This window comes from Dermacentor variabilis, chromosome 1 (genome assembly GCF_050947875.1).
Source record: "Dermacentor variabilis isolate Ectoservices chromosome 1, ASM5094787v1, whole genome shotgun sequence".
NCBI classification, from domain to species: Eukaryota; Metazoa; Arthropoda; class Arachnida; order Ixodida; family Ixodidae; genus Dermacentor; species Dermacentor variabilis.
Genome location: NC_134568.1, coordinates 271,356,902 through 271,377,798, shown reverse-complemented (window position 1 = coordinate 271,377,798; position 20,897 = coordinate 271,356,902). Strand labels below are relative to the sequence as shown.

The window sequence follows — 20,897 nt, the reverse complement described above, 5'->3', positions numbered from 1 at the left end:
ACTTTTTTTTTAAATACAGCCTCTGATCAGATCACGCTTCCTTGCACACGTATACCATTCAATTGAAATGGTGACGAAGCGTCTGAAGTAGGAATAAATTTTATTTTAGGACAACAGATTTAAGACCTACGCCTCTATGCCTAGATGGCAGCCTCGAGCCCTTGTGCATCTTCGGCCTGCTGTATTGCCTTGAGTTGGTCTTCCGATGCACAGCTGAGCAACGCGGTCTCCCACTGTTCTCTGGTCTTGTTTGTTCTATTCTGTGTGGGTGTCCGAGGACAAGCCCAAACCATATGTTGTAGGTCCGCCCTTCCTTGACGGAATCTACATCTATCCGTGTAAAGGCCCGGGTAGTAGCGGTGGTAGGCCACCGGGTTCGGATATGTATCTGTTTGTAAAAGGCGCCATGACGCCGCTTACCGTCTACCTGGCGAGAAGTGTGCCGGGGGAAATGGGCCCTTCCCAATTTATAGTGTTTGGTTATCTCCTAAAAGCTGGTCATCCGGTCTCTCTCCGTTCCCAGTATTTACATGCCACTTCCTCGGCCTGTCAGTTCTCGAGCCAGGTTGTGCGCTATTTCGTTCCCGGGAAGGGAGGATTGTGCGGGTGCCCATATGATGTGAACGTCTCGATCTTCGCGAAAGTTGGTTAAAATTCTCAGCGCTTCCGGCGAGATTCTTCCTTTGGCATAGTTCCTCACGGTTGTCTTGGAGTCGATGACAACGATGTTAGCCTCCGTGGAGGCTATAGACAATGCTAAGGTAGCCTCCTCCACCACCTCCGTCTTTCCTGTTTTTTACAGTGCCAGTAACTCTGGAGTCACCCTATAGACACGTAGCAACTATCGACATACTCTGTATATTTGCGTACTCCTCCGCGTCCACATAGACCACGTCCCTGGCCCTACGGAATCTTTTGTGGGTGAAAGAACTTTTGCCGCGACCGCTTTTCTGCGCCGTTTGTTTATCGTATGTTTGTATGTTCATCGCAAAAGATGTGTCATTAGAACTTCTTACTGGTATAGTTGTCAAGAATATACCATATACAATTAGGAAGACCTGGAATTTTTTGTCTTTCTAGTTATCAAATAAAAATATGTTAATGCCAAGTAATAGTTTGCTGTGGAGTGCTTTTTAAGAAAATATATTCTGCTGTTTCGCGGCGTTATGCCGCGTTTCAATGTGCTGTTCCGCTAGAGAGCACGTGAATAGTGAGCTTCTCTCACGTTAACATTTCTGCCGAATGAGAAAGTGGTCGTCGGCCAGTCACTTCTCATGCTTCTGCTCTCAGGCTATTGAATTCCTCTCATCTGTGTTTTGTAGCTTCCTGCATTGTAAATGATTGTACTTGCATGTATAATTTCCAGTTCTTTCACTTTTCTTTCAATTTCGGACTTCAAGATTCCTCTAGCTCAACCACTAACCGACTCAGCTTCACATATGAACTTACCTAATCAGAACGTGGTTTTGACACGTAAAACGCCAGAAATAATTGTAAATGAAGTCAAGGGTTAGATTCATTCTCGGCAATCTGTGCGCCGCCTGTGGCGCAGATTGGTGAAGCTTCTGAATAGTGGCATATATTTAAATGCTTTCATTGGGCTATCTGATCCTATGCTGTCTTACGCATTTGGCAACACTAAGTATTTCTCAATTGAAACCTAGCTCAGTAATATTGCTTTGCTCTAGTGCACCGTAGCCGTGCAGAGAAACATACACATATAAGTTGCAGAGTCTAATGTTTGGTGACAAGCAAGATAATGTGCCCACCACATAGAGTATAAAAGTGATAACGTCATAAAGTGTAGATTATAATAAACATTGCGACGTGAACAGCGGCGCACAAACAACGGGAGACGTTACCTCGTATCCCTTTACTTCGCAACCATGCATTCAGCGTTGTGTCCGCTTGCCATTCAGGAGTAATCACTCTTTACCCTCCGCCCTTAGGCCACTGAGCGCTTCCATAAACGCATAATTTTTTTTCACTTTAGCAACCTTATGGCAATACGAAACCGTGCGAAAGATAAAATGCGACACCTAGCGTTAGTCAGATTCCATGCTTATGCTCTATATTGTCGTATTACGTACCCCCTTGTCCCCATCGTAGAGTACATGGCTTCAGACGAGCGTCTCTGCATTTCTGCAAATGAAGTCCCTCCACCACCAAGCGGCATCAGATGATGTCAACCAGTGTGGCAAGAGTGGCTTATTTTTAGTGAATCAGTGATAACCTTGAGGGAAAGTGCACACAACAGTGACAAAAAACGACACGAGTAGACACACACAGTGCTTTGTACAGCGTGTCTGGGCGTGTATTCTTTTATCCCCGTTCTTGCGCGGCCGTAGTTCCTCAAGCCCACCGGTCAAAAGTAATATGAAGGCGATTGCCTCACCCTTATGTTGTCTACTAAACGAAATAAATGACAATGAAAGCACATGTAAACCATATTGTAAAGTTAAAAAGTAGTTTATTGCTTTCTAAGCTGTATGGCAATATGAACATGACATTTCTTTTTTTCAGGGTCAATCAACAAATCTGTGTAACAAACACATACATATGGAAGTCACTGTGGGTGCTGTGTCAACAGTCATAACTAGAACTGGCAACTGTCGTGACGGTGCACGGTACAATGGAAATGGCAACAGTGCTCCGCCACAGGCATATGATAATGAGAAGGCTGATTCCCTTTCGGGAGGAAAGATATCGTGTCTTGTTTACGTTTCAGAATTAGAAAACGAAATTCATGACTAGTCCTAACCGGATGACAAAATATGGGTGAGCATATTGTATGTACAGTTTGAAGTGAGCTCTTACTTTCACTGAGAAAAGAAAAAAGATGATCGGTGCTAAAGCTGCTGCATGCTCAGTTTGAGACATGCGAGACACAGGCTGAGAACTGGACCTCTCATGCACCTATAAACAGCAAATGCCTGAATGTACCCCTCCTACGCTCGTTCCTTACCAGGTACAAGAAAAAGAAAGAAGAAAAAAAAAACATGGCACTTTGAGACACGAACAAAGCCCGTACAGCTTACCCGCAGCGCTCAAGGCTTCGTCCGCAAACACCTGGGCCTGTATTCACAAAGCGGTTCGTACGCTAAATTTGCCCTAAAGAACAGCCGCTGGCCGAACTTGGCAGCGAACATATTAGCGTAGGCGGCCAGCCAATAAAATTTGTTACGAACGAAAAGCTACGTGAATTCGGCCCCTGGGTCCGTATCCACAAAGCAGTTCGTACGCAGGATCTGCCCTTAGAACAGGCACCGGCGAATCATGAGAGCGATAATACTAGTCGAATTATGATAAGCCGTTCTTACGAACGAAAAGCTTTGTGAATTCAACTGTACAGCCGCCAACAGGCATTGAGTTACAGCGCTGGCAGATGTGCGCTCAATTGACTAAAGGGACGGACAAATAATACTGCGCCTCCTTTCGGGAACTCATGCATGCGGCGTTGATCTTCATCGGTATTTGCCAGGCCTGAGTGAAACTGCGAAGAGGCTTCGTTGATGCTGACAGGGCAGGCCTTAAGTATTGATATCTGCGAACAGGTTTGCCTAATTGTTCCCTTAGCGGACAATGCATACTAGCTGACGAGCTGTTCTGATGGTAACAATCTTTGGCAATGAATGGCAGTTACTCTTGCCCTTTGCGAGAGAACAAGGAATCGAGAATCGTAGCGAAGGAAAGAATGTGTTCAAATAAATACGAGACGACCCGCGACATGGAACTTGCCGGGCCGTTTCTACTGTCCAAGGCCTGCGAACAGGACGCGACTAGAGTCTGTACATGTCATAAATAATGCCCCAACGGAGCGCACCTAGGGCTTAGGCTGACTGCGGTTGAGCGCCGCGGCGGGGCAGCCACCATCTTCGTGCTTGAGCAACAAGGACATGCGCGAGAAAGTACGGCTGCATGACTTGCAGCTGTACTTCTTAATGTCCGAATGCGTCTGCAAGTGGGCGCGGAGGTTTGAGCGGTCGGCGAAGGCTCGGCTGCAGTGTGGGCAGGCGAACGGCTTCTCTCCGGTGTGCGTCCTTATGTGGCCCTGGAGAAGCCAGGGTCGCGAGAAGGCTTTGCCGCACAGCTTGCACTTGCAGGGAAGCGTGTGCGTGCGGATGTGCATCTTGAGCGCGCCCAGCGACGAGTAGTCCTTCTCGCAGTATTTGCACGAGAAGGACTTGCTCGTGGTGGCGGAGCAATGGAACTGCCGGTGCTTGGACAGGCCGCTGTAGGTGGAGTAGCTGCGGTTGCAGCCAGTGCAAGGGTAGCGTGGCGCGTTCTCGGGCCGCCTCCGGGGCCGCTCAGGGGGCGCTGGCGAGCCACGCGACTCCTTTTCGTCCGAAGAAGAAGAGGAGACGCCAGACGACCACGAGGGAACCACGGCGTCTCGCTGGGGTGGGCTCTGCTTGGCCAGATCGCGTGGCGTCAGCGGGTGACCAGCCACTAGAGGTGGAGGAACCATGGGCGCGTAGTAGTCGCTCGCGGCTGCCACAGGGTAGAGCGTGAGCGGCATGTAGCTGTGCGCCAGGTACGCAGGCTGGTGCGGCCAGTCCATGGTCCGGTCACCCTTGGGGGCGATGAGGGCCACTCCCGGTGGCGGTGTCAGGGCCACGGGCCGGTGAATGGAAGGGTACTCGGACCTCCCGCTCGATTTTCTCGCCTTTAGGCTGAGGTCGAATGGCCGCGCGATATCTGGAAGGAGATCGAATTCTCATCAGCTCATGCACAGTCCTTACCGGCCTCATCTGGCAGTGTCGCATCGGCCCTTAAAGGCAGATGCGGCGCTCTCCAGAGAAGCATAAGAATGTATACATAGGAAGGCTGCGCTTCTAAAAATTGTCACGTCAATCAGTTTGAAGCATGCATAACCGTTTATCTCAGTTTTGGCAGCTGGAAGCAATACTCGGCTTCTGCGATCCAGTGTTTGCATTAGCGTGTTTGACAGTAGGATATCTCACTTGTCACACATAGTGACAGAACCACGATAGTCGCACACGGCTTTTCATCGATAACCGACCAACCGTTAAAAACCAGGTGCAAGCCTGTTGACGACGGCAGCTTATCAAACAACTCCGCAACCGACAGTTGTCATTGCGGTGTGGTTCGCAGGCCTTGTTATCGGACACCTGCTTATCCAACGCGCGGCTCAACCATGGTGGGCAAACACTGCTGTGATTTATAGACAACTAGAAATGTCCCAACCACTTATCAGGGCGCATGCTTCTCTTCTACCCTTTGATGTCTTGCGGCGCAGCTACCGTCTGTGATTGTCAGTCACAGTCGGTAAACCCCGCCGCGGAACATTTTTTCCAGGACAGTGAGCAAAAATACCATACCCTGTTTCAGTACTAAAAGCAACGCCGGTGTTACCACTAGTCTTAACCTTTAGGAAGAGACCGACGCTGAGTTCATGCGTGGCCAGAACGCACAACTTAACGAAGGCCTCCCGGTTCTACACACACTATGAGGTTTTGAAACGCAAAGTCGAATAGCAATGAGCGTACGTAGAATCAGTGAGGTAAATTTTCCCTACCTGGTACGCAGCCATCGGAGAGCGCCGGTGACAACGCCATAGGCACCCGCACTACTGGCGGGGGCGACGTGCTGAGGTCCTCAGCTTCGTGCGAAATCTCGTCCAGCCAGGGCCTCTTGACAACGGCTACAGGCCGCGATACGGCCGTAGCTCCCGCGTTGACGTGCTTCTTGATGAGGAACGAACGCGGCATCTTGTTAGTTTTGAGCGCGGTGAAGACAGGTAATCCGAGTCTGGCAGCGTGCGTCGTCTACAGCAGCGGCCACCGTGTCGTCATGAAGACCGCAACGAGCGACGAGGCGAACCTTCCGGCACGAAGCGCGCAAGCGAGTCTGGCCGCAAGCGCCACTGGCAGTGCTCTTTGAAGGTCCCCGAGGGGCAGGTGAAGGAAGTGGTGCCCCTCTCTTTCCTTCCGCCGTCGCCCTCACCCACCGGCCCTGCCAAACCGCTCCCCATATACGCAAAAGCAAAGCAAAACCGACGCAAGAGCGGGAAGCTTTATAAATAAAAGCGCTTCCGTCGCTCCCCTTCCCCCCGCTCCCTGCCGCCGGGCCAACCGCCAATGGGAAGCGCGCTGGATCGACCAATGACGCTGTGCAGTTGGCTTGCGCTAAGGCACGATTAGCGAACGTCCCGAGCTTATTGGCCGCTCCACCGGCTCGTTCTTGGGGCTCGTGTTCGAGATGGAGCCACTCTGTCGCTTCCCTGCAGCGCGCCTTTCATGCCGCCCGTAGCGCGTCGGCGCATCTGAGAGATCGTTAATGATACGCGACGCCTCCGCGGCGCGCACAGCGCTGGCCGGCCACAGGGGCAGCCCCGACATGCGCGGCACGCGCCCGCCGTGGGGACACTCGGAGAGAGCGCGTGCTCCTCCCTCTCGCTCGGCAAGTGCTGCGGAGTACATCAACCTTCCAGAAGGCGATCTCAACGCTTTCGTTTGCGAAAGGAAAACGCACCGGCTGCACCCTGCCACGGTTTAAAACGATGTTCACAATTACCAGTGGCTGAAACCGTGTGCAGTTGAGGCCAGTAGTTGGTAAAGGCGATGCTTCGTCATTGTTCACTCATGTGAGCAAGTGATTACATCTTTTGCCTCGACCAAATGGACGCAGTAGTTCTGTCGCATTGCTTGCGCTGCAAACATACCTGAACTCAACATTTAGCAGAGCCCGACTGCTGAGTATCAAGGTGTGTTCAGTTATTTAGTGCATAGGCATTCTGGATGTTTTACAAAAAAAGAAAAAAAATCTTCCTGCCATTGCTACCGATATGTGTGTGTCGTTTGTCATTTATAAATTTGTTACTGTGCACTTTAGTTATTTCACATATTTATGACCACATGTATAAACATATGGGGGAAAGCGTCGTTCATCCCTGGTTTAATAATGCTGATTAGACACTGGAGAGTAATTTTATTTGGGAAAGAACGAAAGCGCTCCATTCAAGCCCAAATAGAAAGAGAGGCGGAATATCCCGCACGTTATCTTAACGTGCATAACCACAAAAGCGTTTAGAACTTCTCAATCTTACTTTTCAATCTTTCTTAGAACTTTCTCTTAGAACAATATTTCTTAGAAATTTTCAAATGTGAAGTAATTCAATCTTATCAAACGAAGGCATCTGTGCTCCCCTTTAGCAGCAGCCGAAGAACGATCACGCTATACTCCTACAAGCGACGCCACCGTGGGAACGAATGAGGGTGCTGTGCATTTGCTTTCCAGCAATGGACGAGGCCAAGAGGAGCCAACAGAAAAATAATCCCTAGGGCCCGTATATATTACAAGGATTCCTCTCGCCCGATTCTATTCCTTTCTTATCATCCGCCGTTCACGGCCGGCCAGTCACGGTGATAACGTGGGCGAAGCACCGCTCGCACCACAGACGAAGTGCAAAATAGAATAGCACTCGAATAGAGTCATTACATTATACCAGCCCTGGAATCTCTCCATTTAGGATACCTCAAGGATACCTCGTCTTCGTGCGCGCAATTTGAACTTGCCATGTCCAATTTTCCCTTCCTTTTCCACTTCCCCTCCACATGGTCACCAGCAAGAGGGGAGGTCCCCCGTGCGCGTTTCATATAAATAAAACATTTTTAGCAACGCCACTGGAGGTTTAAATCCTAATACCTCGATTACGTTTTCGCACTGTCGGCTCATTCAATCCGCCATCGGGGCGTGATGGCTCATTACCGAGTTACCGATCACAGAACGGACACCGTATTGTGGGCAGAGGGAGCGACACAGCTAAGTCACACGACAATGGCCTTGTCGCATTCGGTGAAATTTGTTCTGAACGGGTGCAAGGCTCCTATATACTGTATACTCCCTTACAAATTTTTTATAGAAAGTGTATAGATAGTCTATAGACGTCTATAGACTGTCTATATACTTTGTATAAAAAAATTTTGTAAGGGCTTGTCGGTTAAGCTTTCTTGATTTTTATTCGTACCGTGCGCTGAAACCACTCGTTACTTAGGGGGCGCCCACTCTAATACATATATAGGTGCGCTTTCAGCTATACGTGTACGATAGAGTTTATTATTACGGGAGGGGGGGGGGACGTTCTGTTCTTGCTACCTTGGCCGAAGAACTACAGCATATATTATATGCGGGCAAGGCCTACAAAAGCCCCAACACACTTCTTGGGGGCAACTGGGCTATATTAGTGCTTGTGACTATACGTGACCACAAACCTTGCCACCGAAAAAGATTCCCGGCTGCACCACTGGTTTCCGCCTACTCATCGGCTACAACACTACTTTAAACTTCGCATAAAAGAAGCCTCTGAGGCTATATGTCATCGGTAACTCCTACTTGTATCGTAAACGTGCAAGGACACATGCGGGATATGGGTGATTCCTGACGAAAAGAAGTACATCCACAAAGACATTTTACCGAGATCACAACTACAATATTCAGATTTAACAACTTTTATAGATTCATGATTTCAAAAGAAACAGTACTTATGTCCCCGTTTACATCACTGTGTTGAATTTTTTTCTCATGATTATGCATTCAAGAAATTTCCTATATTGGTCTCCTATCCAATCATGTAGATTTGCCGACAGCCTTTTAAGGGGTTTACGTAGTATTTTCTGGTGCAGAAGAAGGTGCGCTACGCTTTCATCAGCCTCTTCAGAAGAGAACAACGTGCTCTCAGACTTATCTATAATTTAGAATAAACTCTACATTGCAGGCTGTGTCCAGCAGGTGTGTGAATGATTTCATCAGAGTGGCATGTACGATCTTCATGGGTATAGTGAGCGGCTTGTTACAATTTATCTTATGCAATCTGAAACTTTCCACGCAATTAAAAAAAAAGAACAAGCTATCCTATAAGTTAGAGCACTTCGTTTGCTTCAGAAAACAACGTGCATCACTCGACGCTATGGGTACCAGCAGTGATAGATAATTAATTATTGCATCAGTGACGATGTTCCTTTCAATGTTGCAGTGACTTAGGATTTACTCGAATATCATGTCGTGAAAAAGTCCCCTTGCTATAACGCTTCCCTTTTGTGCTTCATATACGTACAAATATAGTATAATTGTTCCCTAAGCTCACTTCTTTAAGCACAGCAATGATTACAGGGTTGTGCAAACACTACTTTTATAAACCGAATAGATTACGAATATAATAGTACCAGAAGCAAATCGAAGTTTGCGGATAATATACAGCCTTCCCACCATTAACACTGGACTGCATGACGCTCTTTATCCGCCCTTGGTCCTTGCGACCCAAAACGCTAAATTCATAATCATCGCACTATTAATATCAAACAATTTTCACATCCTGATATTCACAACAATAGGACGTTTCTGTCGATATTCTGCACATTATAAGGCATGCTTTGTTAAAAGCACAAAGGGAGCGTTAGGAACAACTAATCAGTTTGGTCGCAAATTCAGGGCTCTTCGGAGCATACACGGTCATACAATGCCATATAAAGTTTATAAAGGAAGCCTTCGGAAGCAGGGTTTGGATACGGGCTAGTTGTTATTCCGTTGCAAATATCACTTACAGCGTCGTAAATAGACAGGGACCAAAAGAACGACGAAGACAAGCGTTTGTCTTCGTCGTTCTTTTGGTCTCTGTCTATGCACACGCTGTAAGTGATGTTTGCAAAGCCTTCTGAGACAAATAACATCTGTGAATGCCTTCGCGACCAAAGCAGAAATTCTTGTCGTCTTCGGCTTTTGGCGGAGTAAAAGATCTCACTGCCCTTCCCCTCTGTGAAGAAGGATGACCAGTGAAACTGTGTATGTGGGTCCCCCTAACGCCTGCTTCACTGCCGCCGCGGGTCGGGCCGACATTGCACTATCTTCGGGACCGTCCCACGTATGGGGAGTGCCTGACGCCTGCTTCACCTCCACCACGGCTCGATCGGCATTTCATTACCTTCTGGATCAGCCCACGTATGGGGAGTGCTTAACGCCTGCTTCACCTTCGCCGCGGGTCGGCCCAGTATTGCACTACCTTCGGGATCAGCCCACGTGTGAAAAATTGTTGGTCTACGTGCAGACGGGATCCGCCAGATCCTAGCCATATAGAGAGCTTCCCTGTAAAAGAAAAGCACTTTTTCTCTATGTCGAATAGCCGCGGCAGACGCTGCCGCTATGTTGTATCAGGTATATGTTGCGAGAAAACTTATACATATTTAGTCCAATGAGAGGACACAGGTGCTGCATCTGAAAATAATACCAAAGAATACCCACAGTCGAGTGCAAGGTCTTAACAAAATTTCATTGTGAGCGATCTCAGTGAAGCCGTAAAAGTCTGACTTCAATTTCATGATTGATTGTGGCCAGTCGACGTGAAATATTCGAATGCTTTTCGAAAAATATTGAGATTTTCAAATAATCGAACATTCGCACGCCTGTACCAATAAAGCCTACGCGTAACTCATAATTAACTCGTAAAATCAGAATGACAGTAAAGCGGGGGAATTCAGTAAAATTCTGCAGTTTGAGATGGCGTAATGCGACGCAGCCGAAATGTTCTTTGTTGCTATAGTATCCTGCAGGGTATAAATAACGCAGATGTAGAGATTTCAATCTGGCACGTACGATCCATGATATCTTAATACGTTGCCCCTATATGTTGGATAGAGATGCGACAAAATCAATTCTATTCATTATACTTGAGATACTACCATGCCACACTTACGAACAAGACCAGATATTTGTAGAAGTGACAATTTCTATGATTGTGTGGATCTAAAACTTATGTGAGCCAATATTGACGCCAACATTCTTCTTCCATTTGCGTGCAGGAAACAACGTCGTCTCATTGATCGATTAGCAGTTGTAGTGTTGACTTGCACGCCTAACTTCTCAGATTGCGGCACTGCTAACAATGCATATATGGCCACCATCCCGACTCGCATGAAACAGCTTTACGACATGACACTTAAAATACAGGCACGCTAACGGAAATGCAGACCACAGCGTTCTGTCCGAGCCAGTTTTCATCACCGAGAGCGAAAATGAAGTGATTATTAAAACAATAAAACCGCTGTAGCTGTCTCTATTGAGGGCGAACACTCCAACTATGGTGTTGGGGGAAGGGAATAACAGAAAAAGAAGAAAAAAAAACTGGCGCATGGTCATTTCTACGGCGAGGAAAAGTACAGGGACGCATAGAGTTTCCTAAAGTTACTATAGGGGAGCTCTGGCGCTGCGATCGTTCAGCCGCCATAGGAAGGATGGGTATTAGATGAATTTTTCTGATCTTCATGCTTGGGACTTCAAACGTTCTTGAGGCTTCGCTCATTACGGTTTATCTGGGCCTAAATTGGCCTAAATTTGAAAGCAAGTTATACTTTTTTTTTAATGCAGAGGGTATATAATACTATGCTAGAACGCATAATCGCTGCTGATTGCAGTGGTTACGCTTGTACATGCGTCCGTGGCGTAATGGTTTCAATATCTGGCGTCTGTGCTAGAGGTCCCTTGTTCAAATCCTGCCGTCGAACAATTTTAATAATGTTTATTTAATTATTTGTAACGCAGCACTTTCTTAAGAATGATCACTTTACAAAGTCACGAAGCTATTTAAAGCCAGAACGACGAAGTTTACGCAAATCCGATATCCGAGTTTCGATATGTTACGCATTCACTACCACAGTAATCCATTACTTCAATTGTTCGCCGGTGCAAGACAGGCATGTGAGCCTGTAGGTATAACCTCGCGTCATCCCGGAAGTGGAGCGCTAGCAAGGCTTTTGTTCCCAAGTCGGTCTCAAATGTCGGCCCAGCCCAACCGATGAAATATGCCCATTGACTCGAGTCCGGCGCGGGCCCAAATAAAGAATGGCCATGCTGCCCGAGCCCAGCTCGCGGTCTGGGCCGGCCCATGCTCATGGCACCCCTTTAGGTTGTACATCCTTCAATCGCCCAAGGCTGAAAGTGCGCTTCCGCGCATCACTCCGGAGGCTGCCGCCAAGTCTGCACACGAACGGAAACGAGCAAAGAACAAAGAGCGAATGGCAAAGTGAAAACAAAAATGGGCCACGAAGTGGGTGGCGCAGTACACATATATGGTACTGGAGGTGCTTACGAAAGAAATGAGCTAGAAAAAAAAAGAAATAAAAGTAGGTTTCGACAGACGTTTCTGCAAGCGCTCATGTTCCCAGAAGTAATAAGGATGGGGCGAAAGGAGGTCCCATACCTCCTGCTCTCATGTCTACATCTCCGTGAAGTGGCGACACCAGGCAGTGTCACTGATTTTTGCTCGACAGTGCGTGACAGTGCGTGACACCACCATCTCGTGCTTCCGCGGTGCATATTGCCCCGTAGATTCAGTGTATCTTACATGCGTTGCCATATTGTGCGAAAGAAAAAGAAATAATGACGCCGACAAGGACGTACTGCTCAGTCGAAGCTATACTCTGCTTTTTGTCTGGTTTTTGTCGTGACAAACTGGTGGAGGTGCTGGGTAACATATCCATGTAATTTGACCACCAGGCACTCTAAGCTTCTGCCACCAGCTCAAATCTTTCGAAACGAGGCCGAACATTTTGTCGCAGCTTCCACCTTCAACACGTGCTACCTGTGTTCGGTTCTCTTTCAACCCTATTGAGGACGTCTACAACAACGGCAAGCCAGACGAATGAGGCCGGTACACATCCCAATTTGCTACTGGCTCAATGGCTTTTCACGCACCGCACACTCCAAGGTTCTGTCACAGTGATATGTTCGAATATGCCGACGTTTGGCTAGACCATGGAGGAAGAAAACAAAATAAGAGAGGCCCTGACAACACGTTTTTGAAGCCGGAAATGCAGCCATGTTGGTGTGTCATCTCTCTTTGCGCCTCCAATCAGCTCACCAGAGCCGATAGGCGCGAGCTTTGAACTTGCACTGCTACGAGTCGCTGGAAGTGTGTGCTGCCGACGTGCGTCAGAACAAAGCCTACGAAACTTCTGTAACAGTTTTAATGAAGCAGGTGCGCTTCTGTGCTTTTACCTGGCACGCTGAAGAAGACGACGAAGACCCGCGCTGTGATTACTTGAGTGTGCCGATGCTGGCTGACCCTCGCACTCACAGACCCTAAACACAACTCTCATGCTCACACACCACGCTTCAAAGACAGCTTGTCTTGCGAACAGAATGTGCTGCGAGAAAGATACGGGCCGAAAAAAAAATCCTATCTCACTTTTTAGAGGCTGAGAGCAGCAGCGAGAGCTTGAGGAGCGCAGTTGCTATGGTAACGTTGACGTTTGGGGTAACAGTCCCGATGCTCCTTTGCGAAAAACAGCACGTGACTTCCGCCACACTTTCTAGAACACGTCTGTGCTGGCCGGAGCCTCTCCGGGACCTTTTTCCTTCCTCATGGGCTAGAGCATTTTAACCAAGTGGCAGTACTCAACGAGTGGGAAGACATCATAAAGCCATGCGACGTCTATTTAGCCCTCGAAGACTCGACTCGCAAGATGTTCAAGAATCATGAGGCCTCGATTACAAGCTGGCAAGAATTTCTACGTCGTTGAGCGTTGTGCTCACAAACACTGTTGGCTGTAGGCTGCTGTAGCCTGCTGCAGGCTGCTGTACATACCACACCGCAGCGCCCACATTTATCTGAGCGAAAGGACAGATGAATTTCAAGCTTCGTACGCCGATGGTTTTCTATCGATCTCACCTCGTGCATCATCGAGGTGCGAAGCCTGCAACGCCGCTGGTGGCGCACATCATCGCCCCAGCATGGCGAGGCACCTGGTAGCTGCCAGGGCACTGTTTCTTCTGCGTCCCACCATCGTGTCGTCCCCGCGAATTGTTGAACACCGTCCGAGGAGCTTCAGCGCAATGCTAAACCCTGCTATCAGTTTCAATGTTCATCATGTTAAAATGCCGCTTTTCTATTTTTTTTGCAACATGCCTGTTAGTTTAAAAAAATATTAAATTCTGGGGTTTCATGTGCCAGAACCACTATCTCATTATGAGGCACACCGTAGTGAGGGACTCCGGATTAATCTTGACCGCCTGGGATTTATTTATTATTGCGATAGCAATTATATGGACACTCGAGGCGCATTTTTGCCATCGTCGTCGCCGTCTTGTTCCGTATAAAGTCCAAGGGCGATAACACCATCCCGGCGCACCGTAGGCTGAATGTGCGAGTGGAAGCATGCGAGGGTGAGCCTACGCTGGCGGCTCGATCTCGCCCGCGCAAGGGAGGACAGCGGGTAGGAAGCGCGCCTTCAGTCGCACGCGAGGCACCGTGGGGAGCGGCGGTAGGGGGGGGGGGGTCGTTGTACTTCAGCAGCAGCTGCGTATTGCGCCGCCGCGCGGGCCGTATCTTGAAATCTATCTGCGTTGGGGGCTGAGTCTCGGTGCGCCGGCACCTCATACCTGTCTGCATGCGGTGTTCTCGCCGCTCAGTTTGCGTTGAAGCAATAGACAGCACGAAGGTCACTTCGCTCGCTGCTACTGCCTCGCTTCCTCACGTCAGCGTTTAGACAGCGAGTATCCGCGGTCAGCGAGTGTGAAATGTTCATGTTTCCCTGCGCGCTCACATCATACTTGTTAATTTAGTTAATAAGCGAATGTTTACAAGTTCGTATGGACGATAAAACTGGTGTCCTTACTCTGTATAGCTGTCTACTAATTTGCTGTCGCAATCGATCCTTCGCCTTTCGGGCGGAACTGCGACCTTATTTATTTATTTATTTATTTATTTACTTATTTATTTATACATACTGCTATCCTATACATCGGACATTGAATGAGTGGGTACAAAAGAGTACAACCAAGTAAAAGACATTAACAAATTAAGTGGTTAGGCAAATCCTTCACAAAAAATGTAAAAAAGTTGCTGCGTGATTACATTTCGACTCGGCGCAGTGACAATCCCTCAATGTTCTGAGGTCCGCATGCATACTGTGTCTTGATATTCACCTCTCCGGCAGGGGTGCACACTGGCTCCCTAATATCAGACAGAGTTCTACAAAAACACTTCACCTTATTCGCCGCATTGCAGCAAAAGCAGCTGGAGCTCGTACTGACGCAACTCGACAGCTAATACGTGCAGTCTTGCAGCCACGAATTTTATATCAGGCACGATTTCAACGGGTGACTTTGGCACAGTTGGCACAGTTGGAGACAATTAACCGCGATGCTATGCGCAAAATCACGGCACTACCCCGCATCCCTCCGATACCAACCTTACAGGAACATGACCAGTTCAACACAATTACAGAGCTAATTTTGCAACGTGAAAGAGCACGTATAATCAAAAAGCAACTTGTTCCGGCTGTCGTTGCGTTGCATGCTCATTTTCAATGCGGCTCCCGGATTGACAATCAGCCCTGTTCAATGCCTCCTTGGGAATTCACCAGCATCACAACTAATAAGTGAACGAAGTTACGATGCAGCCATACAACAGGTATTATTGGCGAACACACTATCATCGATGCATCATGCGTTAACACCAGCAAAGTCTATTCGGATACTGCTATCCTACCAGACGGCGGGAGGACATCGTTCCGCAGTGGTATACGCTTAATTTCATCAGCGGTCACTACAGCGTTATTTATCTACGGAAGCCATACACGAAGCCGTGCAAGATGCCACATCTAAGCTGCCTGCAATCAAACAACTAGATATCTTCACTGATCCCTTAGCGGCTGTTCAGGACATCAAGAACGTTTACAAGGCGATGGAAATCTGCGAGACGATACACACTATGAATAGTAGAACAGCTACTTGCGTCAAGGTACGTTGGATTCAAGGTCATGCTGCGAACCCTCACAACATTGTTGCTGACAAGCAGGCACACTGCCCCCCTAATCCTGATCTTCCGCCTATTCCTCTCCCACCTCAACCCCTTAACTCGCTCCGAGCCCGTAAAAATTTTCTCCGGCAGGACACACGCGCTCTTATCCCACCGTGTGTCTGCTCCCTCCCCCTTCACCTTACTAGGGCAGAGGAAGCTGTGCTTAGGAGGCTTCGGGCTGGGTTGCCCTTACACCGGCTGCGATCTCAACGTGGAACTGACTGGTCGCATTTAACACTGGGTGCAACGTGTCCATACAGCTCAGTCCCAGTGATGGAGGCAAATGGGTGCCCCCTGATGTGGACATGTCCAGGCTTACAATCGCATAGCTCGCGTCTCTGGCTGCAAGCCGGCCTCCGCTACAGTGTCGTAACCAACTATGACCGCTGGATACATGATAATAGATTCCACAAAACACTGCTTCACTTCATACACAACACATGCCTCTCAGAACACATGTACTATACATATACACATCAAGGATCATGCCTCTAGGGTAAGTCTTTATCCAAAAAACAAAAAAAAATCCTACACAAATAGTTCGTGCGGAAGCTGCCGTAATGTGCCGTCTAAATTGTGCCACATCTCTACAGTAAACGAAAAAAAAAAAAAAGAAATCTGATAACAATCTAAAAAAAAAAAGAAAAGCGATGAACTGCTTAATATTCGAGTGGTTTATCGGCGGGTAACACGTGTAGTACAACTCGCAAAGGCAAGCGGGAGTGTTAGTGCGCATTTGCCCATTGACAATTTTATGCAAGTGGAAACACGTTCAGATATACGCCTGCACTCACTGTCGAGTGACAATAAATGACCATAAGACGATGGTAAGGAATGTCGGTCGTAGCGTTGAAACATAAACCTTATATGTTTCTTCTGAACGTGTGCAAGTCTCCACTGGGTGTTTCAGCAAACATTCAAAAAAAGATAATGGTTGCCTGTAGAAAACAGCGCAATTCTAGTACATAAGCTGATCTACTCGAAGGGGCGGACATTACTTGCACAACAAATTGAAGTGCGCAATCGACTAACTTACAAAAATTCACTAATTAAGTTTTTAACAAATTAGCTTATGGCATATATCGCAATGTATAAATTCCGGGAGTTCGCAAGGCGGATCCACTTGGAACGTGTTCTTGGGATCACATCAGTTTCGAAGTATTAATTCCCGAATATCGCAGAGAACTGAATTGGTGTTCCAGTTACTTTCCTGCTTCAATGCATAAAACAGCATTTTAAGAAAGCAAGTGGAACGAAAGTCATTTTACCGTAGGTTTAATGGCGCATATCTCGTAAATGGTGTCATCCAAACAATTGTTTTCAAAATATGTGCCTTGCAGTCTCATCCGCTAAAATTTGTAAATTGCAATATTAACCGTAAGGTAATTTGTTAAAACCTTAATTAGTGAATGTTCTTTAATTAGTCGATTTAGTCGATTTTAGTCGATTTATTCGATAATTAGTCGATTGTTTTTCAAGTAATATCCGCCTCTTAGAGACCCTGTATATTTGCAGCATTGTGAGGCGCCCATAAAACCGACGCATATTCCAGAACAGTTCTTACCTAGGATTTGTAGGCTGTGGGCTTGCAATCCCTTGTTGCAACTTTTAATGTGCGTGTCAGATAGTCCAGCTTCCTAAGGCCCTTTGTGCAGGATAAATCTATGTGTCTACGTCATTTCAAGTTCGAAGAGAAGGTTACGTTGAGGTATAACGGAATTCATCTACGTGTTGCAACTAATAACCGTTATTTTCATACGGAAAACATGGAGGTGCTTTCTTCTTCGTGAAGGTCTATTGATATTGTTTCCTTAAATTTAATCTCCATTAACCACGTGTCACTCCATTTACAAAACAAGAAAAATAAATTATTCAGTATTAGCTGGTCATGCGTATTAGTAATATTTGGTTACAAAACATAGTGATCTGCATACAGGCGGAGTTTAACAGCTGCGTTTGAAGTAATATCGACAACGCCGTTTATATAAATGAGGACCAAAAGTGATCCTAAAACTAACCCTTGGGTACAGCAGCGAGAGCTTCCATGAGTGCCAAGTAAGAGTGAACTAAGTTTGATGATCAGCTTGTTCTGACAAATGATATCGAATTCTTTTGAATAATAAATCAAAATTGCGCCTATAGTTGACCACGCTCATTCAATGATGTAGCAATGTCATGCGTAAATTCATTTAATTGAGACACCATGGAGGATCCAGGCTGTTGGTGGACAAATTTGAAATAGGTTTATGAACAATATGCTCTAATACTTTACAACAGCTGCATATTAAGAATATAGGTCTGTAGTTGGAGAAGATTCGTTTATCGCCAGACTTAAATACTGGAACGACGTCGGCCGTCTTCCAAACTGTTGGTACGGATTGAGATTCTAGCTGTTTCTTAAACATACAAGCTAGATGTCTGGCGCACAATTTTGAGCATCTTTTAAGAAATATATTTGGAATTCCGTCTGCGCGAGCGCTTTTAGTGATGTCATTTTTTAAGAGACGGTTAAGGACACCATTATATGCTATTTCTCATTGTAGAAAAAAAAAAAGATAATTTGCTAAACACTATGAACGCCGGTGTTATGCCGTGGGCATTGCGCCCCTTTTGAAATGCGGCCGCCGCGGCCGGGATCTAACCCCATGGTAAGCTACCGCGGCGCGTCAAGGGACTATATTAGTTTAACGTCGATATTGAATAGTAGTGCTATCAAGCGCCATGCTTTGTGTAATTGTTCGTTTTTTTATGTTAATTGCACAGCGTTATTAACAGAGCCGTGGCGTTGCGTGGACTCCATGTGCATGCATGAAGAAAATGATTGAGAACCTCACCCGGCGCCGGTGAAAATTTGACCACGAGCGGCGCCGTCTGCAACGCATTGATTGTTAGGACCGGATCTGTTACAGACATATGTAAATGTACAAGGTGGATACAGAGGTTCTAAGGAACACATAAAATATTAAAAACAGATATGCAAAATGCTAGACTTAATTGGTGCAGTCAAATTTGATTGTCTCAAGCAGTCTAGGTAATTATTTGTCGTCGGCCCGTTTTAAAGGAGACACCAATAGAAATCATTATCATAAAGGCGAAGGCGCCTGGCTCAATACATTAAAAAAAAGTGGGGGGGGGGGAGTAATGACAGCTGTCGTATCCTCACACATATGTGATTCCACATAGCAGTTCAGCGTTGCCGGGTCAAACTCCAATGTTATGCAATGTATTACAGAGGATACTCAAGCGAAGCTTTCTTTGCATAACCTCCTGAGGTTTGGTGTGACGGTCTAGGTACGTAAGTAACATTTCTCGCCCACTCAACTCCTATAGCCTGGAATGGTGTCCGACAAAGTAGTGCCAGTGAACGCTCTTGCGTTATGAAACATTAAATTACGACATCAAACCTGTACATATAATGTCGGCTCATAGGTATCTTTGAGTACACATACCTCATGATGAAGTAGCGCGTGATGCTGACCATATTCTTTGATTCCCTTAATAGGTACCGACGGGCTAGTTGGTGTGCCATGATTTTGGTGAAGCAAAGCACTTAAAGAAAGAAAGAAGACGCTCACACGAACATGAATGATGACGACATACACATGCGCTGATATGACCTAGCGCCTGTGCATTCATGTTTGAGTGAACGTCCTCTTTCTTCTTTTTTCAAGTGCGCCGATTCACCAAAATCTTTGATTTATTTATGTTTGGGCTACCCGTCTTTTGGGCCACTGGGTATGTCCCCATTCTTGGTGCCACTGTGGCGCTGTATGGCACGGTGACAAAAAGATAATAGAAGCCTTAAATTTATATAGATGTATGTTCCAAAACGTTCTTTTAATTTTCTCGCTATATGTTCTTCTTTCTTTTTCAGTTCTTGGTCGGCGTTCTCTTTCGTTCATATTTATTTATTTATTTATTCATTTATTTATTTATTTATTTATTGTTACATCGTTAGTCAGACAATGGACGAATGCGAGGTAGACGCAAACTGACAAGCTGGAAGAATGGACGTTTATTTTCAGTTCACGTCGCAATATAGACACAGGTGCAGGAAGGAGAGGAAGGGAGCCACGGTGAGGGAAACATAAGACCAGCAGCCAGAACGGCACTTGTAGTCGTCGGCCTCAGTTGAGCCAAGCAATGATAAGAAGAATGCTGCAGTTACAGCATATATGTGTGCCATACTTCCCTGCGCATTCACCTCGCATCAACGTCCTTCCCTCGACAAGCATCATTTTCACGTGACACAGAGCTAACAGCTACAGTTTATGCGCTTGTCAGCAGCAACTGATGCTACCTCGCTAACTCAAACAAGCTTCGCGTCATCTATATTTTATCATTGCGCCGGATCTACGTGACTTTGTAGAACGTATGATTTTTCTCGAACCTTCCGAAGTCACGTCGGCCATCCCAGCACCTGTAATCTGGCCACACACTGGAGGCTCAGTAGAACTTCCGTTGCTCCAAAACCGCAGAGGCTGAGGGAGACAGTGCTTCTCGCTGCCCCGATTTCCGAGTACCAAGCCTTTTAAAGGATGCGTGCAACAGGCATTGTCACTCGACGAATAGCTTCGGAACCTTTGGCAAAGAATGTATTATTTCTAATGTGAAGCTTTTTTTTTCTCTCCTCCTTTCTCAAGAGGGAGGGGGGGCTTACCAGACAGACAACAAAGGGGTCACTAGGCAGGCGAATATGTTTATATAGCCACCTGTGCTGTCCCTACAGATGTAGCGACAGTGACCGTCTCTGTTCTTTACGGAATCAAGCAACGAAACAAGAAACGCTACCTAAATATCCCCACTGCAACAAATATTCGCTCCAATTGCATAGCTATTTTATTAAAGCGATGTATTTGTCTACATTTACAGGGTTTGGCGTGTCTTCTCGGTTGATTTCTAGCATAGTAAACAGGGCCGATGCTGGAGACGATGGAATAGTACACTAGGCCAACGCCCTAGATGGCGTAATCAAAACTAGGCTGATCCTGGAGACTGCACTCCGCGATCGCGTGGGTGCTTGGGTGGGAGAACGTGGTTAAGGCTGAGCATGTAAAAGACAGCACTGTGGAAGTATGTGGCA

The 20,897-nt window shown here is 46.8% G+C and overlaps 1 protein-coding gene across 1 annotated transcript; it reads right to left on the bottom strand.

Annotated features, from left to right (window-relative positions):
- Positions 1-2,486: 2,486 nt before the first annotated feature.
- LOC142573640 (zinc finger protein SNAI2-like) lies at positions 2,487-5,861 on the bottom strand. The gene is made up of 2 exons (XM_075683032.1): positions 5,540-5,861; positions 2,487-4,698 (listed from the first exon to the last, which is right to left on the bottom strand). Exons 1-2 carry the CDS (start codon positions 5,730-5,732, stop codon positions 3,824-3,826), a joined length of 1,068 nt encoding a protein of 355 aa, XP_075539147.1. The 5' UTR covers positions 5,733-5,861; the 3' UTR covers positions 2,487-3,823.
- Positions 5,862-20,897: the final 15,036 nt, after the last annotated feature.

Bases quoted from the DNA above. Each gene is read 5' to 3' on its own strand.
- LOC142573640 (XM_075683032.1), bottom strand. From the start codon at position 5,732: ATGCCGCGTTCGTTCCTCATCAAGAAGCACGTCAACGCGGGAGCTACG. The intron at 4,699-5,539 runs GTAGGGAAAATT...ATCTCCTTCCAG, and splicing joins CTCCGATGGCTGCGTACCAG to ATATCGCGCGGCCATTCGAC.